This window comes from Alligator sinensis, unplaced genomic scaffold (genome assembly GCF_000455745.1).
Source record: "Alligator sinensis unplaced genomic scaffold, ASM45574v1 scaffold453_1, whole genome shotgun sequence".
Classification (NCBI taxonomy): Eukaryota; Metazoa; Chordata; order Crocodylia; family Alligatoridae; genus Alligator; species Alligator sinensis.
This window is the reverse complement of record NW_005842485.1, coordinates 44955-60614: the sequence shown is the minus strand read 5'-3', so window position 1 is coordinate 60614 and position 15660 is coordinate 44955. Positions and strand designations below refer to the sequence as shown.

General features: G+C 52.4%; 1 protein-coding gene across 1 annotated transcript in view; it reads right to left on the bottom strand.

Annotated features, from left to right (window-relative positions):
• The window catches only part of SLC4A5 (solute carrier family 4 member 5), a 60749-nt gene that overhangs the window by 17056 nt on the left and 28033 nt on the right, over nucleotides 1–15660 (bottom strand). The window contains exons 7-14 of the mRNA XM_025212781.1: nucleotides 11858–12015; nucleotides 10967–11054; nucleotides 9991–10145; nucleotides 8660–8815; nucleotides 7613–7787; nucleotides 6213–6346; nucleotides 5583–5854; nucleotides 1315–1376 (exon numbers count right to left, since the gene is read on the bottom strand). Coding sequence (XP_025068566.1) covers nucleotides 1315–1376; nucleotides 5583–5854; nucleotides 6213–6346; nucleotides 7613–7787; nucleotides 8660–8815; nucleotides 9991–10145; nucleotides 10967–11054; nucleotides 11858–12015 — 1200 coding nt within the window. The remainder of the gene's footprint in view (nucleotides 1–1314; nucleotides 1377–5582; nucleotides 5855–6212; nucleotides 6347–7612; nucleotides 7788–8659; nucleotides 8816–9990; nucleotides 10146–10966; nucleotides 11055–11857; nucleotides 12016–15660) is intronic.

The window sequence follows — 15660 nt, the reverse complement described above, 5'->3', positions numbered from 1 at the left end:
AGGGCAGGCAATTATTTGGGCTCATGGGCCACATAGGCAGTACCGGGGAGCAGACACAGCCAGTCAGCCTGGAGCCCACGTGCCACTGCCCACAGTGCACAGCCCTAGCCCTGTCCTGTCCTGTTCCTTCTGGCTGCCACCACCACTGGCCCTGGCCCCAGGGTACCAGTGGGGGGACACATGCACAGCACTGATCCCAGCCCACCCTGCGCCTACTTTGGACTTGGCCCAGTGGAAAAGACCAGGTCAGGACTAGTTACAACCCGCATGCACAGCCCTGACCCCAGCCCACCCCGCTCCTGCTCTGGACTGCCCGCCCATGCTGAGCAGTGGCAGCAGCTGGGCAGAGGCTGCTTCTGGGTCAGGGGAAAAGCCCCCACCCCTCCCACCACTGCCGGGGCCTTCTTGCTGCAGCTACCTGGAGCCTGTGCCTGGGCTGCCTTGCCACTCCTCTCTGCTGCCATCACTGCCACCCAGCAAGACAATGCTGGCAGTGCAGAGGAGCCACAGTGCAGCCCAGGTATGGGCTCTGGGCAGCTGCAGCTGCAACAAGAAGGACCTGGCAGCGGTGAATGGCAGGGGCTGCTTTTACTCAACACCAAGCATCAGCTTCTGCTCAGCTTGGGTGGGTGAGTCTGGAACAGGTGCAGGGAGCCCAGGGTTGGGGATGTGCACCTTGTTGCCAGTACCACGGGGCTGGGGCCAGTGGCGGTAGCAGCCAGAAGGAGCCACTGCCACCTGGGCTGCCTAGAAAGGTAGTTCAGCTGTGGAGCCACCCCAGCCCTGCTGTGTGACCAAGGGGCAGCAGGATGCACCATGGGCCTGATGGCGCCTGAGCCAGGAGGGACCAACGGACCCACTGCAGACCCTCTGTGGGGGCTGTATTTTGCCCCCACAAGTCCCTCTGTGGGGGCTGTATTTTGCCCACCCCTGCTCTAACTAATACTATTACCACCTTACAGAGGGGGACCTTGGGAGAATCAGGCTCAAGACTCAATGATCCCAGTCCCAGCCTCATCCCACTGGACTACATGGGCCCAGAACCTCTAGCTAGCCAGATTCAGTCTGCTCTCTTCTTAAACCCTTCCCTCTATTCCAGGCTGCTGCTTCAAACCTTTGGCCACTGAGATGCAATGGCAAATTGATCACCTTGGTGCATCAACTGATGACCGTGGCTAGCCGCAGCATCCCTGAAGGAGCAGTAAGTGATGGATTTCACTGGTAGGTCACATTGGGCCCCCTATTCAAAAGCAGGGCATCTAGCAGAGCCCCATGTCCCTCCTCCCGGCATAGGCATCGAATAAAACTACTTACCATAGACATGTTAGTGTCGCTGGGTGACAGCGGGGCTGAAGCATTGAACAAGGTTGTATTCACTGCAGAAAAGGAGTTTGTTGTAAAAAATCACGTATCTTAAAAAATAGCAAGGCTTCATCTGAAGGGACACGCCGTTTCAGCCTAGTGAGCCCTGCCAGTTCCGACAGACGCTGCCGTTCTGCTCCCCGGAGAGAGGAAAAGGCACCTAAGTGCAATCCTCTGCAAGGACTTTCTAGCAGCATGGGTAGCTGTGGGCTGTTTTGAGAGCTCTGAGCAGCTACCTTGAGGGAAACAGATGTCAGGAAGTCTGGGATGAGTGCATCGCTACACACCTGCCAGGGGCCTGGGGGTGGGAGGGGCTAATGGAAACCCCTGCCTCAACTGGAAGAGCAGACCACAGATTTCAGGGCTCTGGAGGGCTATTCCTGGTTCTAACACCAGCAGCAACTTCTCCCTGATTAATATTATGGGTGGACTCCCATTCAGACAACACGACATCTCCTGTGGGCGGAAAGCCAAGAGTTGCATCACGTTGTGCTACCATGAAACCAGTGGCATCGTCCCTTATCATCTGAGCACGGCCAAAGAGACACTGACTGCCCCAGCAATTCCTGTGACCATAAACTCATGTCAGGATGGAGGAACGGAGCCTGGAGTCTGCAGTATCTCTGGCCTCCCCATCCACTGACAGAAAGACCAAAGCTCCAGACTCCTGGGCTCTCTGCAGCTAGGACCTAGGCTGCTGCCTGATGTACTTTTACATCTGGCTCCTTCCCAGTGCCAAGTAAATGCTGCTATGAGTGAGTTTCCTTTCATCATAACTGTACAATCCTGCTTACCACTGCTTCAAGGACCTTGTATTGACTGTGCAGTCCCTTCTGCTAAGACTTTGGGGACAGGGGATCATCACTTGCAAGGTCCACCTGAAAGAAGCCACCACTCTTGGGAGCAGGTCAGACTCCAGAGGGGATACCACCAGCTCTCTGGTGCAGAAGAGCTCACGCTCATTCTTTGGAGGACTCCTCTCTGGTAAGACCTGCTTGGCTCTGATGAGACATCTCCCCCTGCTCCTGCCCCTGCCCTTCCTGGAATAAGAAGGACCTTTCTCTCTATGGAAGCTGTGCTCTGAAAGTCACCTCATGTCCAAGGTGAGCTTTCTCTTGCCCAGCCTGGACTCCTGGCCTCTAAACCCTGCCCGAATCTTTTGAGGAGGGAGAGGATGAATCACGAGAGAGAACGTTTTCTCTCAGGGGAAACCTGAGTAAAAACCCCACAAGGCTCTCAAGCTTCTGCGGGGCCTTCTTCTGGAGGATCCTAACAGCCTGGAGCCGCTACTAATCTGTCACGAGTAGACTGTGAGCCACCAGTCTTTGCTGCTTGCCTATGGCCTCCTTCAGGATCTGTATGCAGAAGGATGACCTCATTTGAATGCACACCACACACGGTTGCATCCAAGTTGACCTCCTGGCAGGCAAAGTCTTTAAAGTTTTGGGATGTCCTTTTATCAATGCCAGATTTTTGACAGGCGGCCCGGCTTCAACACAGTCTGTCTCTCCCTTCCTGTGCAAATTAATGAGGGAGAAGCGACTGCTGGGTTAGAATCGGAGACCTCACTGCTACCAAAACGCCGCTCTGCTGACAAAAAGAGGATGGGAAAACTGCCCTAGCGAGAGACTTGGGCCTGTTACCCTGGACTTGTGCGGGGTCAGGGTTGCTGGGAGTTTTTCTTGGGGGTTAGGTTATGGATTTGTCTAAGGTGGTTTGGATAGAGGTGATCCTGCCACAGGCAGGGGGCTGGATGGGTTGACCTCTCAAGGTCCCCTCCAGCCCCACTTCTCTGTGACCCTATGACATCTTTTGGATGTTCACATGCAGAATGGAGCTTTTCCAGAACCAGACATAGTTGCGAGTTCTACCGCTTTAAATGCTCATTCCCCAACATAGAGCACGCTGTAGCATGTGCTGTATTTTTGACCACAAGGTCCATCAGCGCTTCACACAAATGGAGAGATTGGAGTAGAGCTAAGAGTAGGACACCTTAAAAAAATGGAAGAGTATCAAACATGAAATAAGTTGACCATTTATAGAGTGATACTCACTTGAGATTGAAAGCAGCCAAATAGATGTGTGCAGCAGAGACAAATATGGTACAAATCAGTTATAACAGTCAAAAGCCATTCCTGTTACACCACCAGAAAAAATATTAAGCACTCAAAGGGCAATTAACATATGCTCTCAGTGTTCAGGAAATGCTCAGAGTGACCAGGGTGAAAGCTCAAGTCAAGGAAGGTTGCAGCTATAAGAGGGCTTTTGGAATTGCAATTCTACTACATGGAAAGAACAGAGACTGGGTTTGCTTCAGACAAAGACACCATGTGTGCTTTGCTTTTGCTCAGCTGCTTGAAGCCAGCTGGGTAAGAGCAAGGCAGGCTAACCCCACTGTGTCCCAGAGGATGGGCCTCAAACTCAACTGCGGAGAAATCATGGAGGTGGTCATTCCACCTTTGTGGGATAGACAATGCTGGCTAAACACAGTGGAGGACTCCAAGACATCCCAAAGCCACCTGGTGCGCAGGGATGGCCCCTTTGTGACCACACTCCCTTATGGGGCCCGGGTCCTGCTTTCCCATACAACACAGCTCCAGAGAGGATATGATGGGGTGGCCAGAATTCCTTCTGAAAGTCCCCAAAAATCAGACGATCGATTCCCCTCGCCCCCAGCCCACTCCTGGATCCTGGGTGACCTGTGTGGAATCGGGGGGAACCCTCATGCCACATAGTCAGTAACCCTGCATCACTGTTGGCTCTCACTGTTGGGCAGTCCAGGGCTGCAGACATGAGCCGACCAAGGGAGAAGGAACCCAATTCTGATCCTATGCTCGTTCTAAACCAACGTCACTCTGCACCGGTTGTTTATTCCCAGCCAGAGGTGAGCTCATGCTAAAGCTTCTCCCTTGATCAGACCAGGATGTCCAGAACCTTGCTGGGCCGAGCCCTTAGATTCAACAAACAACTGCAGAGTTGTTAAAAAGGAGCATCAGTTCACCTGTCCCCTCCCTGATGCACCCAACACACACATTTTTGACCACCAGGGCTCAACAGCAGACATAACCATTGATCTAACATCCCACATGTTATGTTGGGTATAGGCCACTGTCAGCCACTGGTGTGCAATCAAAATTAGGCCAACTATGGCTATGGAGGCTACCAACATTGTTTCCCACACTTCTGTCTCCAGGGCGAGGGTTAGGTTGCAGTACGTTTCCACCTCTTCCTTCCACCATCGTTCTTTTAAAACAAGAACGCCCAAAGGGCTCCCTTTTCCTTACAGCACTAGCACACCTGAGGGAAAACATTTCCTACCCATGTGACAAACATCAAGGTCTTAGTTCCAAAGAGCGTAACGGGAACTCTGGATAATTTGGACATGCGATTCAAGAGCCAATCTGGATGGGAATGATGAAAGGTCAGTGGGTTGGCTTGGGTTGGGCTAAAAGTGAGCCTGAATTACAGCCATGTCAGAGAAGAGTACATCTTGGCTCTGGAAAAATGCAGGTTGTCTCTCACTTGCCATCCTTTTGCTTTCCCTGGCCTACATCTTGTGTCACATTGCGGTGGCAGACACTGGGCCTAGGCTGTAGGCAGCTGTTAGACACAGCAACACACAGCTCCCCAACCCTACACCCACCCGTTTCTAAAAAAAGACCAAGGTGAAGGGGAAAAAGGGCCGGGAGGAGGGATCACTCAGAAGGGCGTCTGAAAGCCACTGATCATCCTGCTAGAAACTTCATCCCACCTAACTGGAGAGGACAAATTCACCCTGGAACATGCATTTGTGAACTATCCTGCTTTGGCTGCAGGATGTTAAGTGAGGATGGCTTCCATCTCTCCTAGCTGTTGTTCCATGCTTGACCATCTATGGAGGGGGTCTTCTCTACGCTCTCATCTATCAGGGATGTTCTGGCTTGCTGGGAGATGCTGAGTGGTTTTCAGGAGCACTGCTATTTGTGGGGGTGGGGGGGGGCTTGGGTCAGAGCACACCAGGTCTCCTGCTGCCCAGCCCACATCTCATGCTACTGCAGTAATCCCCCAGTGGAAGCTCACAGCCCAGAACCAGATGCCCATGCATCCGGGTCCCAGTCGGCACAGATCAGTCAGGAGGCCTCTCAAAACTCCTCCAGACCTCAGCCAGACCCCAGTGCGGGCAAAGCCCTTACTGTGTCCTCACGCACTGCTCAGCAGGGAATAATAAGACTCATGCTCACCTTGGTCAGGAGCGATGCACTCGCACTTGTACATGGTGACATAGTCTGGCCTGAAGTCTGAATTGATGGGGTAATAGTTGAAGGCTCCGATCATCTTCTTGATGGCGTCGTAGATGAAAATGAAGCTGATGAGGGTGGAGAAGCCCTCCTCAGTGAAGCGTGTGATGTACTTTATAATGAAGCTGGCATCCGTGGCCACCAGAATAAGGCACTGCAGGGCGGAGTGGAGGCCGATCCACAGGCGAAACTCCATGTAGTCGATGCTGTTGCCTCTGTAATGGGGCACACCGAAAGGGCATCACACAACCACAGAGTTGGCCCGTTCCATCAGCGCAGGGAGACCGAGGCCCAGGGAAAGGCGTTACCGTACGAGAACGGAGGAAAAGCCCTCACAATTGTCTGGTTAATGGTTTTCCTAAAGCCCTCACTTCCCCATGCTCCCATGCTCATAGACCCGCCGTGAGGGAGAACAGGTTTTTTAGCCTCTCTGTCTAGGGCAGCAACCCAGACCCAGAGCCCATCAGGCTCAGATGTACAAGGATTTTTAGGCCTTCAGGTTTAGGGCTCCCTCCACTCCCCTGGGCATGGATGCAGGCTGGGCTGGGAGGCTGGGACCATCCCTTCACCTACTTGCTGAAGTCGAAGAGGAGCTTCTCGAATATGAGGATGGGTCCTGTGCTGCTTAGGATGATGAGTGGCTGCCCGGCAAAGAAACAAAACACCGAGCCCGCCATGGCCGTGCCGAGGAAGCTCTCCATGACACCCTGGAGAAGGAGAGGGGCCAAGGTCTCAATGTAGGGCTGAGAGACGTGCGAGCTGGGCTCGCTGAGAAGACTCTGCTATAAGATTTCTCCTTGCCATTGTCTCCTCACCTGCTTGTCAGTCTGGTTGCCTCAGGTTACAGCTACTATGTGACCTCAAGCAGGTGCAGGGGAAGTGAACCTAGTCGCTTTTGTTTTAGCCCTAACCTCATGGCAGAGGGGTAGTGGCTCAAGAGATGTCAACCTCTGAGTTGACCAGTGATGCTTTTTAAATTGGTTGCTTAGCCTTAAACAACACCTGCCCTGCTTGGACCTGGAAGGTGTGGTCAGAAAAGTTTATTTAAGGGCCCCTTCTTCCTGGAGGGAGGAGAGCCATTTTGGAAAGCATGGGATAAGCTCGCAGCCTCTGGGGCTCTGCTGGGCTCCAGATGAGCAGGGAGGGCCGTTTTGGGGACCAGGTGAGCAACGGACCAGGCAGAGAGATGGGGATTTCTCTCTGGAAACTCACTGACACACCATGAACTGCTTGCCGCCAGAGGGAAGCTCAAGCAGCCTCTGGATGATACGTGTGAGTAATTTACCTAAACTTTATCTAACAATATAGCTTGCTGTCAAGAGGATACATGTTCAAAGGCTACCTAGCCACATTGTTTGCTCTAAGGTTATTCTTTGATATTTCTCCAACCTGTACCCTTCCCCAAACCTGCTCTCTGTAACCAATAAAGGTCTCCACTGTACCAAGCATGGTAGACTCATTGGGAGATGGTTTGGGCATGCCTTTTTTATTCCCTTGGCTCGGATGACCTAGGGAGGCTACTTTTTGGGCCTCGGGCTAAAGGAAGCACCCTGAGTTCTCACGGCAGGTCAAGCACTCTCAAGGCCTGTGTATCCCAGGTAGACAGACCAGAGCCCCTGGACGGTGGCAACGGTGGCCCCAGGCTTGTGGGTGTGCTCCAGGAAGGGGGCCAGCCAGACGTGAGGCACCCCAGGGAGGCACTTGGAGTTTGGTAGGTGGTCTGGCACTGTGAGGTGGGTGGCTCAACACAGGAGCACCCGCCACAGCCAGCACACAGACTGGTCAGGCACTGGCACTGCGGGCAGGGCGTGCGGGCAGTGAAATCTGCCCCGCTGGGTGTCTTACAGCCCAGGGCAGCTGATGCACAGGTTTTACACCAAACCAAACTCCAGCACAGCTTCTGGCTTGAGCCCATCTCTACCGACTCTCTTCCTCCTCCAAGTGGCTGGAGCACTTCTTAGCTTGCACTTTACCTGGTAGTTGTCCGTCGCATCGCCTAGCAACCCCCCGAAGGTGATGGCGTTGGTGATGCAGCCCAGGTAGATGAAGAGGATGGCAGAGATCGACTGGATGTGGAAGCCTTCATAGAAATCACTCAGGAACCAGGGCAGCTTCCTCTTGATATCCAAGTACAGGCCCCCACAAAACCTGGGAGAAGGAGGTGGAAAGATCTGCCTTGCAGCCATGCCGTGAGCCCCCAGCCCAAGGAGCTCGCTTCCAGGCGCCCAACAGCAGCTCCACACAACCCACAAGGAAGGACAAGCAAACATGTGAGACCTCCGTGGCACTGGTGTGTGTCAGGGAGTGCGTTCAGTGGCCAAGACTCCTCTGTGGCCCTCCCCTGATAAGTGCTCTTGGATTTCTGCTCCACGCCTACTTTAAAACCAACTGCCTGAGAAGGGCAGCAGTATTTTTATTTAGGCAGCACTGAGAGAGTTGAGTGACTTCCCAGCTCATCATTGTCTGCTAATCTATCTCCCCTCCACAGGCATTAACCCCCCTCCATCCTTTTTACTGGTCCAGATGTTCCACTGTTCAAAATATCCTTTCCTCTGCAAAGTTTTCTGTCTGTTAGCCATTCCTGGCAATGCCAATCTTTTCTTTCACAGCCCCGAGGATTTCTTTTTTTAGCTCCGGATAAAAACCTTTCCTCAGGTGTGCTCATATTAACTCAGGTGGGGAAACAACTGGCAGTGAAGGGCTGGAGGCACTGCCAGGCTGCCCAGGAAGGCTAAATTTTCTTTTAGCACTCTGAGAAAGAGATAAACTATAATGCCCACAGGACTAATGACACAGTATCTCTTGACTGTGGTTTTTTATACTTAGTACAAAACCTAGCAAATTGGTGCACGTGCCAATGGCTAGACTTGTTTTAGCTTTGATCTTAAATTTTGCATCCCTTGACCAGCCAGCCTCAGTGCAAAGGTGATCAAACCAGTGTTCCCAGTGCACCGAGCTCTGACGGGCCCTTGGGGTGCTGGGGCCCTGCAAACCATTTAAGCAGCCAAGGTACTACCTACCTGCCCGTCCAGAGAAGCTCCTCCCCGACTTCGTGTGCAGCTGGCATCTCTCCGTCGTCACTGCCACTGCCACCCCCTCCACCGCCGCTGCCTCCGGCTGCTCCGCCAGCCACGCCGTTCATCTGCCCTGCCTCGTTCAGGGAGAACACAGACTTCCTGAAAGCATACAAGAGGCTCTGCTTTCTAGAGACCTCACTACATGTCTGCCCAGGCTGGCCTTTTGTGTAAAGTGCCAGACTCTGGAGTCAGGTGAGAATTTCAGCTCTCAAGCATTTCCATGGCTTGTGGGGGCTAACAAAATAAGACCCCACAAAGGCTCAAAACCTAGAGGACCACCTGAGAGCCCTCCAAAGTCTAGTTAAAAAACAAACCCTTCTGATTTCCAGAGACCGTTCTGAATGGAGCCATGGACTGTTTTTTATGTGAGTTAGGTCCTTAGATGGCCCCACCTGAGCTCCTCACAGTCAGAACTGGCCAGGACTTGCCCCATCCTGCCAAAGCTTTTCAAGGTTTCACACATTTCCCCATCCCCTGTTGGTGATTCAGCCTCCATCGCATAAGTTGCCCAGAAATTCCTGGCCTTGGGAAAGTGCTCCGATCAAACTGTTGTGGACACCTGTATACTCCTCTGCATAAGTTGGATTTGGGTGATGCATCAGTTACTAGTGATAAGCCATTTATATTTGATTAATTCCCAGCGAGTCCCTTATAGCCCTGGGCTTTGCTTCCTGGCTGTCTGGAAAGATTTCTTTGGATTAGCTCCTGCGTGAAATGCTGCCATCTAGGCTTCACCAAGGAGACGGCACTTTGGTCAATTTAGAATGGCGCATCGGACAATATTATAGGGACAGTTTCAACACGGATCGAGCAGGCTTTCCTATCAAAAGGAATAACCTGCTAGGCTAATCAGGGACAAGCTAGTAAAGGTTCCACAACTAAATCACCATGGTTCATCCATTTCAAACGGGGGTTTGTTTCTGTAAATACAGTTTATCTCCACGTATTGTGAAATGCATCCGCTCACATTGCTGAGCTGTTTATGCTTGTTGGCCTCTGTGTAACACCAGGACCTGGCACTAGACTTAGTCCTAATTCACTACTCTAACTTGCTGCAGGGTCAAGCTTCCTATGCTGCTCATAGCGACTCTTAGCTTTTTAAAGCACCAACTTCATAGCACTTGACGAGGGAGGTCAGTGTTGCTACTCTCCGTTTCCACACGGGGAGGTGGCGTGACTTCCCAAAGTCACACACCAGGCTGGAAGCCCAGCAGGCAATACACTCTGCTTCTCCTGAGTGCCCGATTTATGGCTTGTCAACAGCAGCCTTGTACCTCTTGTCAGCAGATGGCAGTTTCTTGGGGGGCTCTATTCGGATGTTCGGATCCCACTCGCCAGGTGGCAGGACAATGACTTCATCCAGAAATTCATCGATCCCAGCGATCAGGTCTTCTCGGTCCCTGGCTTTGTAGGCAACGTCACTGAAGAGCTGGAAATCAATAGAGACAACAAACTTTTCGCTCAGAAGACCCCAGCTTCAGCTACCCCCTGTGCCTAGCTCACACTTCAGATCACTGCAGAGGCTGTCTCACTCCTTGCTGGTGTGAAAACAGTGCCAGCGAATGCTACTTAGACAATGTAGGCCCGCCTGCCTGTTGCCACAGTGCATGCTGTGGACATCTGGAATGCCACAATGCAGCTGGGACAGAACTTATCCCTCTGCTCCAAAACTGCAGCCCCCCATTGTACAAGCCACAAAAGGATGAGCAGAGCACAAAGAAGCCTCTAACACACACTGAGATGTGATCCGGAGGTGGGTCATGGCAGGAGCACACCCATACCGGCACACACATGGGCAGAACAAAGGTGTGACGGCACAAGGACGAAACTGCTTCTTAGCTTGATCCTGCTCAGCTGCAGTTGCTGTGTCTTGACAGCTATTACCACCCGTGCTAGCAAAATGAAAGGTACCAATGTCGTGCCAGGCTGTGCTAAACTCCTGTGTGTACTTTGCTGGACAGATACACCTCTACACTTGCACTTTCTACACACACACCCACATACAGCTGCTTTATTTTAGTAATTTAAAGTGAATTCTTGTGGCTCTCTGCACACCGGATGCTCAGCTCTTGGCAAATGGACTACAGTGAAACCGCACAGATTTTCAGCTGTCGGTTTGGCTTTAATCCCGGCTCTGGGGGAGCGTGTCGTTCCAATCTGGGGAACGTATGTATGGAACGGACGCCTGGATGGGACGCACATGAAGACGATGTTCCCTGAGCAGGCTTTGGTCGTGCCTCGAGTACTTACGTCATCCACCATGAGGGTCGCGATGGCTCTGCCAATTTCATTGTAGGATTTTGCTTTTCCGGAAGGGCCCAGGAGAATAAAAAGGAACCTGATGCAAAAAGAGAGCGCTTGTGAGTCCATGGCTGGCCTGGTAATCAGCGCCAGGTTAATTCACAGCAGTGCCCAGCACACAGGATCTTGGCCTGGGGCATCTGGGAGAGAAGGCCATTTCAGTACTGACTGTAGGTGTTTGCAAAATGCGGGAACAGGCCTTGGGAGTTTCACCACTTGCTTATCTCGGTGAAGGACCCGATCCAAATCCCACTGCTGTCCAATGGGGCACTGCCCACTGAGTTCAGTGAGAGCTGGACTGGACCTTTCATGCCAATGGCAATGTGTGATAAAACATGAGGGCTCCCTGACCCCTGCTAGTGCCTGGGATAAACAGGGAGGCGAACGATCCTGCTAATGGCCCTGACCATTAGGTCAGGGCCATTAGGTGGTTCTTTCCCAGAAGAGCAGGGGCTGGTAGACCTGCATTCAGCCCTATTTACAGATGGAGAAGCTGAGGCAGATACAGGGAAGGGAGTTCCCCACCATTACAGACCAGAGCAGCGGTGGAGCCAGAGAATGATCCCAGTAGTCCCAATTCCCAGAATACTGCGGGTGAATAAAGGCTCCATTATCTCTTCGGCTCTGGGGGATCTGCGTTGCTCTATTACCTTGGGCCGCTTTCGTGAGCCACAGGAGACATGACTTGGATCCCTCAGGAACCTAGAGACTTGGAAAGGAAGCGCATTCCCACCTTTTTCTGAGGGCAATGCATGCTCCCTCCGATGCCTTGGCGCTGACCCTGAGACCTTTCCTGGGTCTTGGCACAAGCCCACTGGGTTTAACTGACCAGCAGCCTACCTGGTGGGGACAGGCACCTCCGTCACTCCACCCAGCATCGTCGCCTGTATAAGCCGCACAAAGGCCACGAAGGGCTTGTCGAGGAAATCCACTTCTCCCACCAGCACGTTGGAGGCCTCCGCATCTTTGGGGATCTTCTTCATGAACTTGTTTTTCAGCTGTTCAAGGGACAAGTGGCATTTGTAACGGTTCCAATCTTCTGTCATTCTCAGTTTGGGGACCTATTTCTGGTGGATACTCACTAGTCCCAGCTGAGCTCAGTTTAAGGAGTGGGCGCAGCTCCTTGCCCCTACCCATGTGGCTACGCTCTGTTCATAAGACCTACTGATTGGTGACGGGCACCTCCCACACACTGCCAGGCCTTTGCTGAAGCCTGACTCTCTCCCATGCTCCTATGACTCTGGGAGCTCTGGAGTCAGGAAATGCCATGAAGGTGAGACTCAGGATAACATCACGAATGATAGCAGAGCTGGGACTCACCCTGACTCAAAACCGCACCTGTGCACGCGCTCGAGTCCCACACACTTCAAACCAGACTTCTGTGCAAGCCAGGCCAGGTGGGCATGTGTGTCTGGGTGATTCTGAAGAGGGAGACTTTGCAGACAGAGACCTGATATATCAATACTGATATACGGTGTGCCATCAGCACAGTGCTAGCAAAACGAGAATCAACGTGCTTACACTCTGCTCTGACTGCAAGCTTTCCTTTAACTCTTCTTCCAAGCCCATGGGCCCCATTGGCTCCCTTCACAAAAAAATGGAAAAAGACCTCAGGGCCCTGTAGTTCCTGTCTTGAGCTTTTGCTTTGCAGTTCTTTCCTGCCCCCGCCACCTCAGAAAAACTCCCTTAGGGCAGAAGACAATTCACAGTTCCAGGAGGCCTTGTTGTATCAATTCCTCCCTGGGTCCCCTGCAGCCCTTTCATTATTCTTCATCTGAAAGGGTTCAATACAAAGCCAGGCAGGGTGTTATTATAATCTATATTGCCAGCATGAGGAGAGGCATGTGAGCCAAGCAGCAGGCTCACCCTCTTCTTCTAAGCTTTTAAATCCAAATGGAAAAAAATCATCGTCATAACACAACTCCTCCAAGGCAGCTCGGCATAAGTGAGAGCGACGACTAAGCTTCACTTAAAACTTAAAAAGTCCCTTTGTAGTTGGTCTAAGAGGCTGATTAAAACCCGGCATTCTTAGGAACTAAATGCTTTGCATATCTTAGTGTTAACTCTCTGTGCACCGTGGCTAGAGGCGATATTGCGGAGGCAGATGCCATGTGCTCAGCTGCTGCGACTTACTCCAAATGCCAACCAGTCTCTCCATCCTGGTTGTGAGCAGAGTTGGAGTCCATCCAGCAGGCTGCTGTCCTGTGGCCCCTTTCACTGAGCAACCAAGCAGGTGCTACCCTACCCTCCTGCTTGCGACGGTCACTCTCTGCTTCCCGTTTCACAATAGAAGGCAGCTCTAAAGGCCGTTTGGGTCACAAGGTTTGGAAAGGAGTGACAGCAGAGATTCGGCAAAGGCACCCAGAGGCATCCTCTGGCTGGCAACTGAGGCAAGACCAGTCCCTGTGGTGAACATGATGGGATTCCCTACTGGGCACCAGCAGTTTGTAGCGCATCAGGGCATGAATCAAAAGGTGACTTGTTTCACTTCCCCCATGCTTCCTGGGACCCACAAAGGCCGTCTGCCTTCACCTGTAACTGAGATGCTGCCCATTAGACCTTCAGTGAACTTCAGATGAACTTCAGTGGAGCAGGCTAGACACAGAATAGAATCCACCTCCCGCTCATACACCACTAATGGGTCTCTACACAAGCTGACTTTTGCCAGGAAAGTCAGGATTCAGGGCTCAGAGATGAAGGAAGCAGATGGGTTGGATGGGACGGCTGCCCTTTATCCAGTCCCCACATTAGGAGCTATAGCAGAGGCAACTCCCCAATGCATGGACTGTGTGACAGTCAGAAGTGCTGCAATCTCTTGTTTGGTTGCTAGAAAAGTGTACAGCTTTTCACTAGAGTTCATGTCACACGAGGCTGGGGTGCATCCTTGCCCTTTGGTGTCTGAGGCAAGCGTCTCCCAACATTCACCATCCTAGGCAACAAGGAGGTGGGAAAGTACCCATGTTCCTTTCTCTGTCTTTCCTGCTTCCATCCTTTGCTGGTTTCTCCATGATTAAACTTCCTCTGACCCATGCGCTGCTGGTGGCACCTTTCTTTATGCTAGCCAGAGTGGTGGCTCGTTACCGTATATAGTGATATTTTTTTCACAGCAGCCATCAGCTTTAAATGAAGCACTTATAAATCAGTCTATGCACATGGTTACAGCTGTTAGGGACTCCCTTAGCCTTGAGCTAGGTTGCACTCACAAGCCATTCTGGTTATGCTAAGCTTAGCTGCAGCATGCAAAGGGGTTTCGGGAGGTGCTGACAATTTCGAACCATTTTGCATTAACTTCTCTGCCTAGTTGTAAAAGGATGAGTCCTTCAACAGGGCCCCATCAGCATTCCCCACTGCTGTGTCACTGCCCAGTTTGTCATGGACATGCAGCGTGAGCAGACACTTTGCCGTTCGTTCCTGAAACACCCTCATACTTTGATGGCTCTTTGGATGGGCAAAGCAGAGGAACTGTGTATCTGGGCACCTTTGGCTTCCATCAAACCATTTGTTTCCCCAGCATGGCACGTTCTGATTAACATAAAGACAAGAGGCTGGTCACACCCTGTCCCACCCATTCCAGAAAGGGCTCGAAAGTCCTACATATGTTCCTGTTAAAATGTAGTGGGAAAAGGGTATCTTGGAGTCTGCATTTGAGACCAGGTCTCTGAGGGGAGGAAACACGATTCTCCAAGGAGGGGATGATGTCTTCTTCACTTCCACACCATCTTAGTCTGGCTAGCAACTGAACCAACCGCACTTGGTTGTTTGGAGCTCTGCATATTTCCAGTATTGTACCATGCCTGGTTTTAGCACATATAGGCTAAGAGTCGGCAGGAGCACCTGTGCAGGGAGGTTTTGTCAAGCTTCCAGGGAGGCCAGCAAGGTTTATAACTGGCAGGATGGCAAAGAGATTAAGACCTTCTGCTTTTAGGGCAGCAGGGTACATCTTGGAAGCCTCATTCAGTCAAAACCCTTTGTGGCAGTGCACTGGGTGTGCCTGCCACTGGCAACCAGTGGGTTGTGTGTGGGGTGAATGGACCCCGGCCCCATGGAAAGGGGGACAGCGACGAGAGCAGCCCGAGAGGGGCTGTACATCGAGCCCGGTGGTAGGCAAGCACAGCAATAGGCCTCGAGGGGGGCAGGGTCCTGCGGTGGTCATCCCGAAGGAGAGAGTACCCTCGACTGGCCCAAGCTGGGGCCAGGACCATGAGGGTCAAAAGGGCCAGGGGCCCACTGCCAGGGATGCCCAAGAGCTGGGGGCCTGGGGTCCCGACTGGCCTTGAGGTGGGCCAGGGCAAGAGGCCAAAGGTTCCGGGGGAACCACACGCGAGAGGGGAAAGTAGCTTCAGGAGAAGGAACAGCAGGACGGTGAGCCCAATTAAGAGAGGGTAGCAGTGTGTGAGGCCTAGAACACCGGAGGCTCGATAAGAAGAGAAGCCCAAGAGAGGGGGCAGTGATGAGCGCAACCAGTGGGTTGCGGGCGGGGAATATAGACCCCGGGTTGTGTGTGGGGTACGGACACCCCGGCACCAGCGAGGGGGCGGTGATAATTTTGGAGGGGAGGTGTGTGGCAGAGCACAGGGTGTCTCTGCCACTTTAAGGGCCTGGAGCTGGCAGGCCACAGGTGCCTGATTAGGGCAGGCATTTTG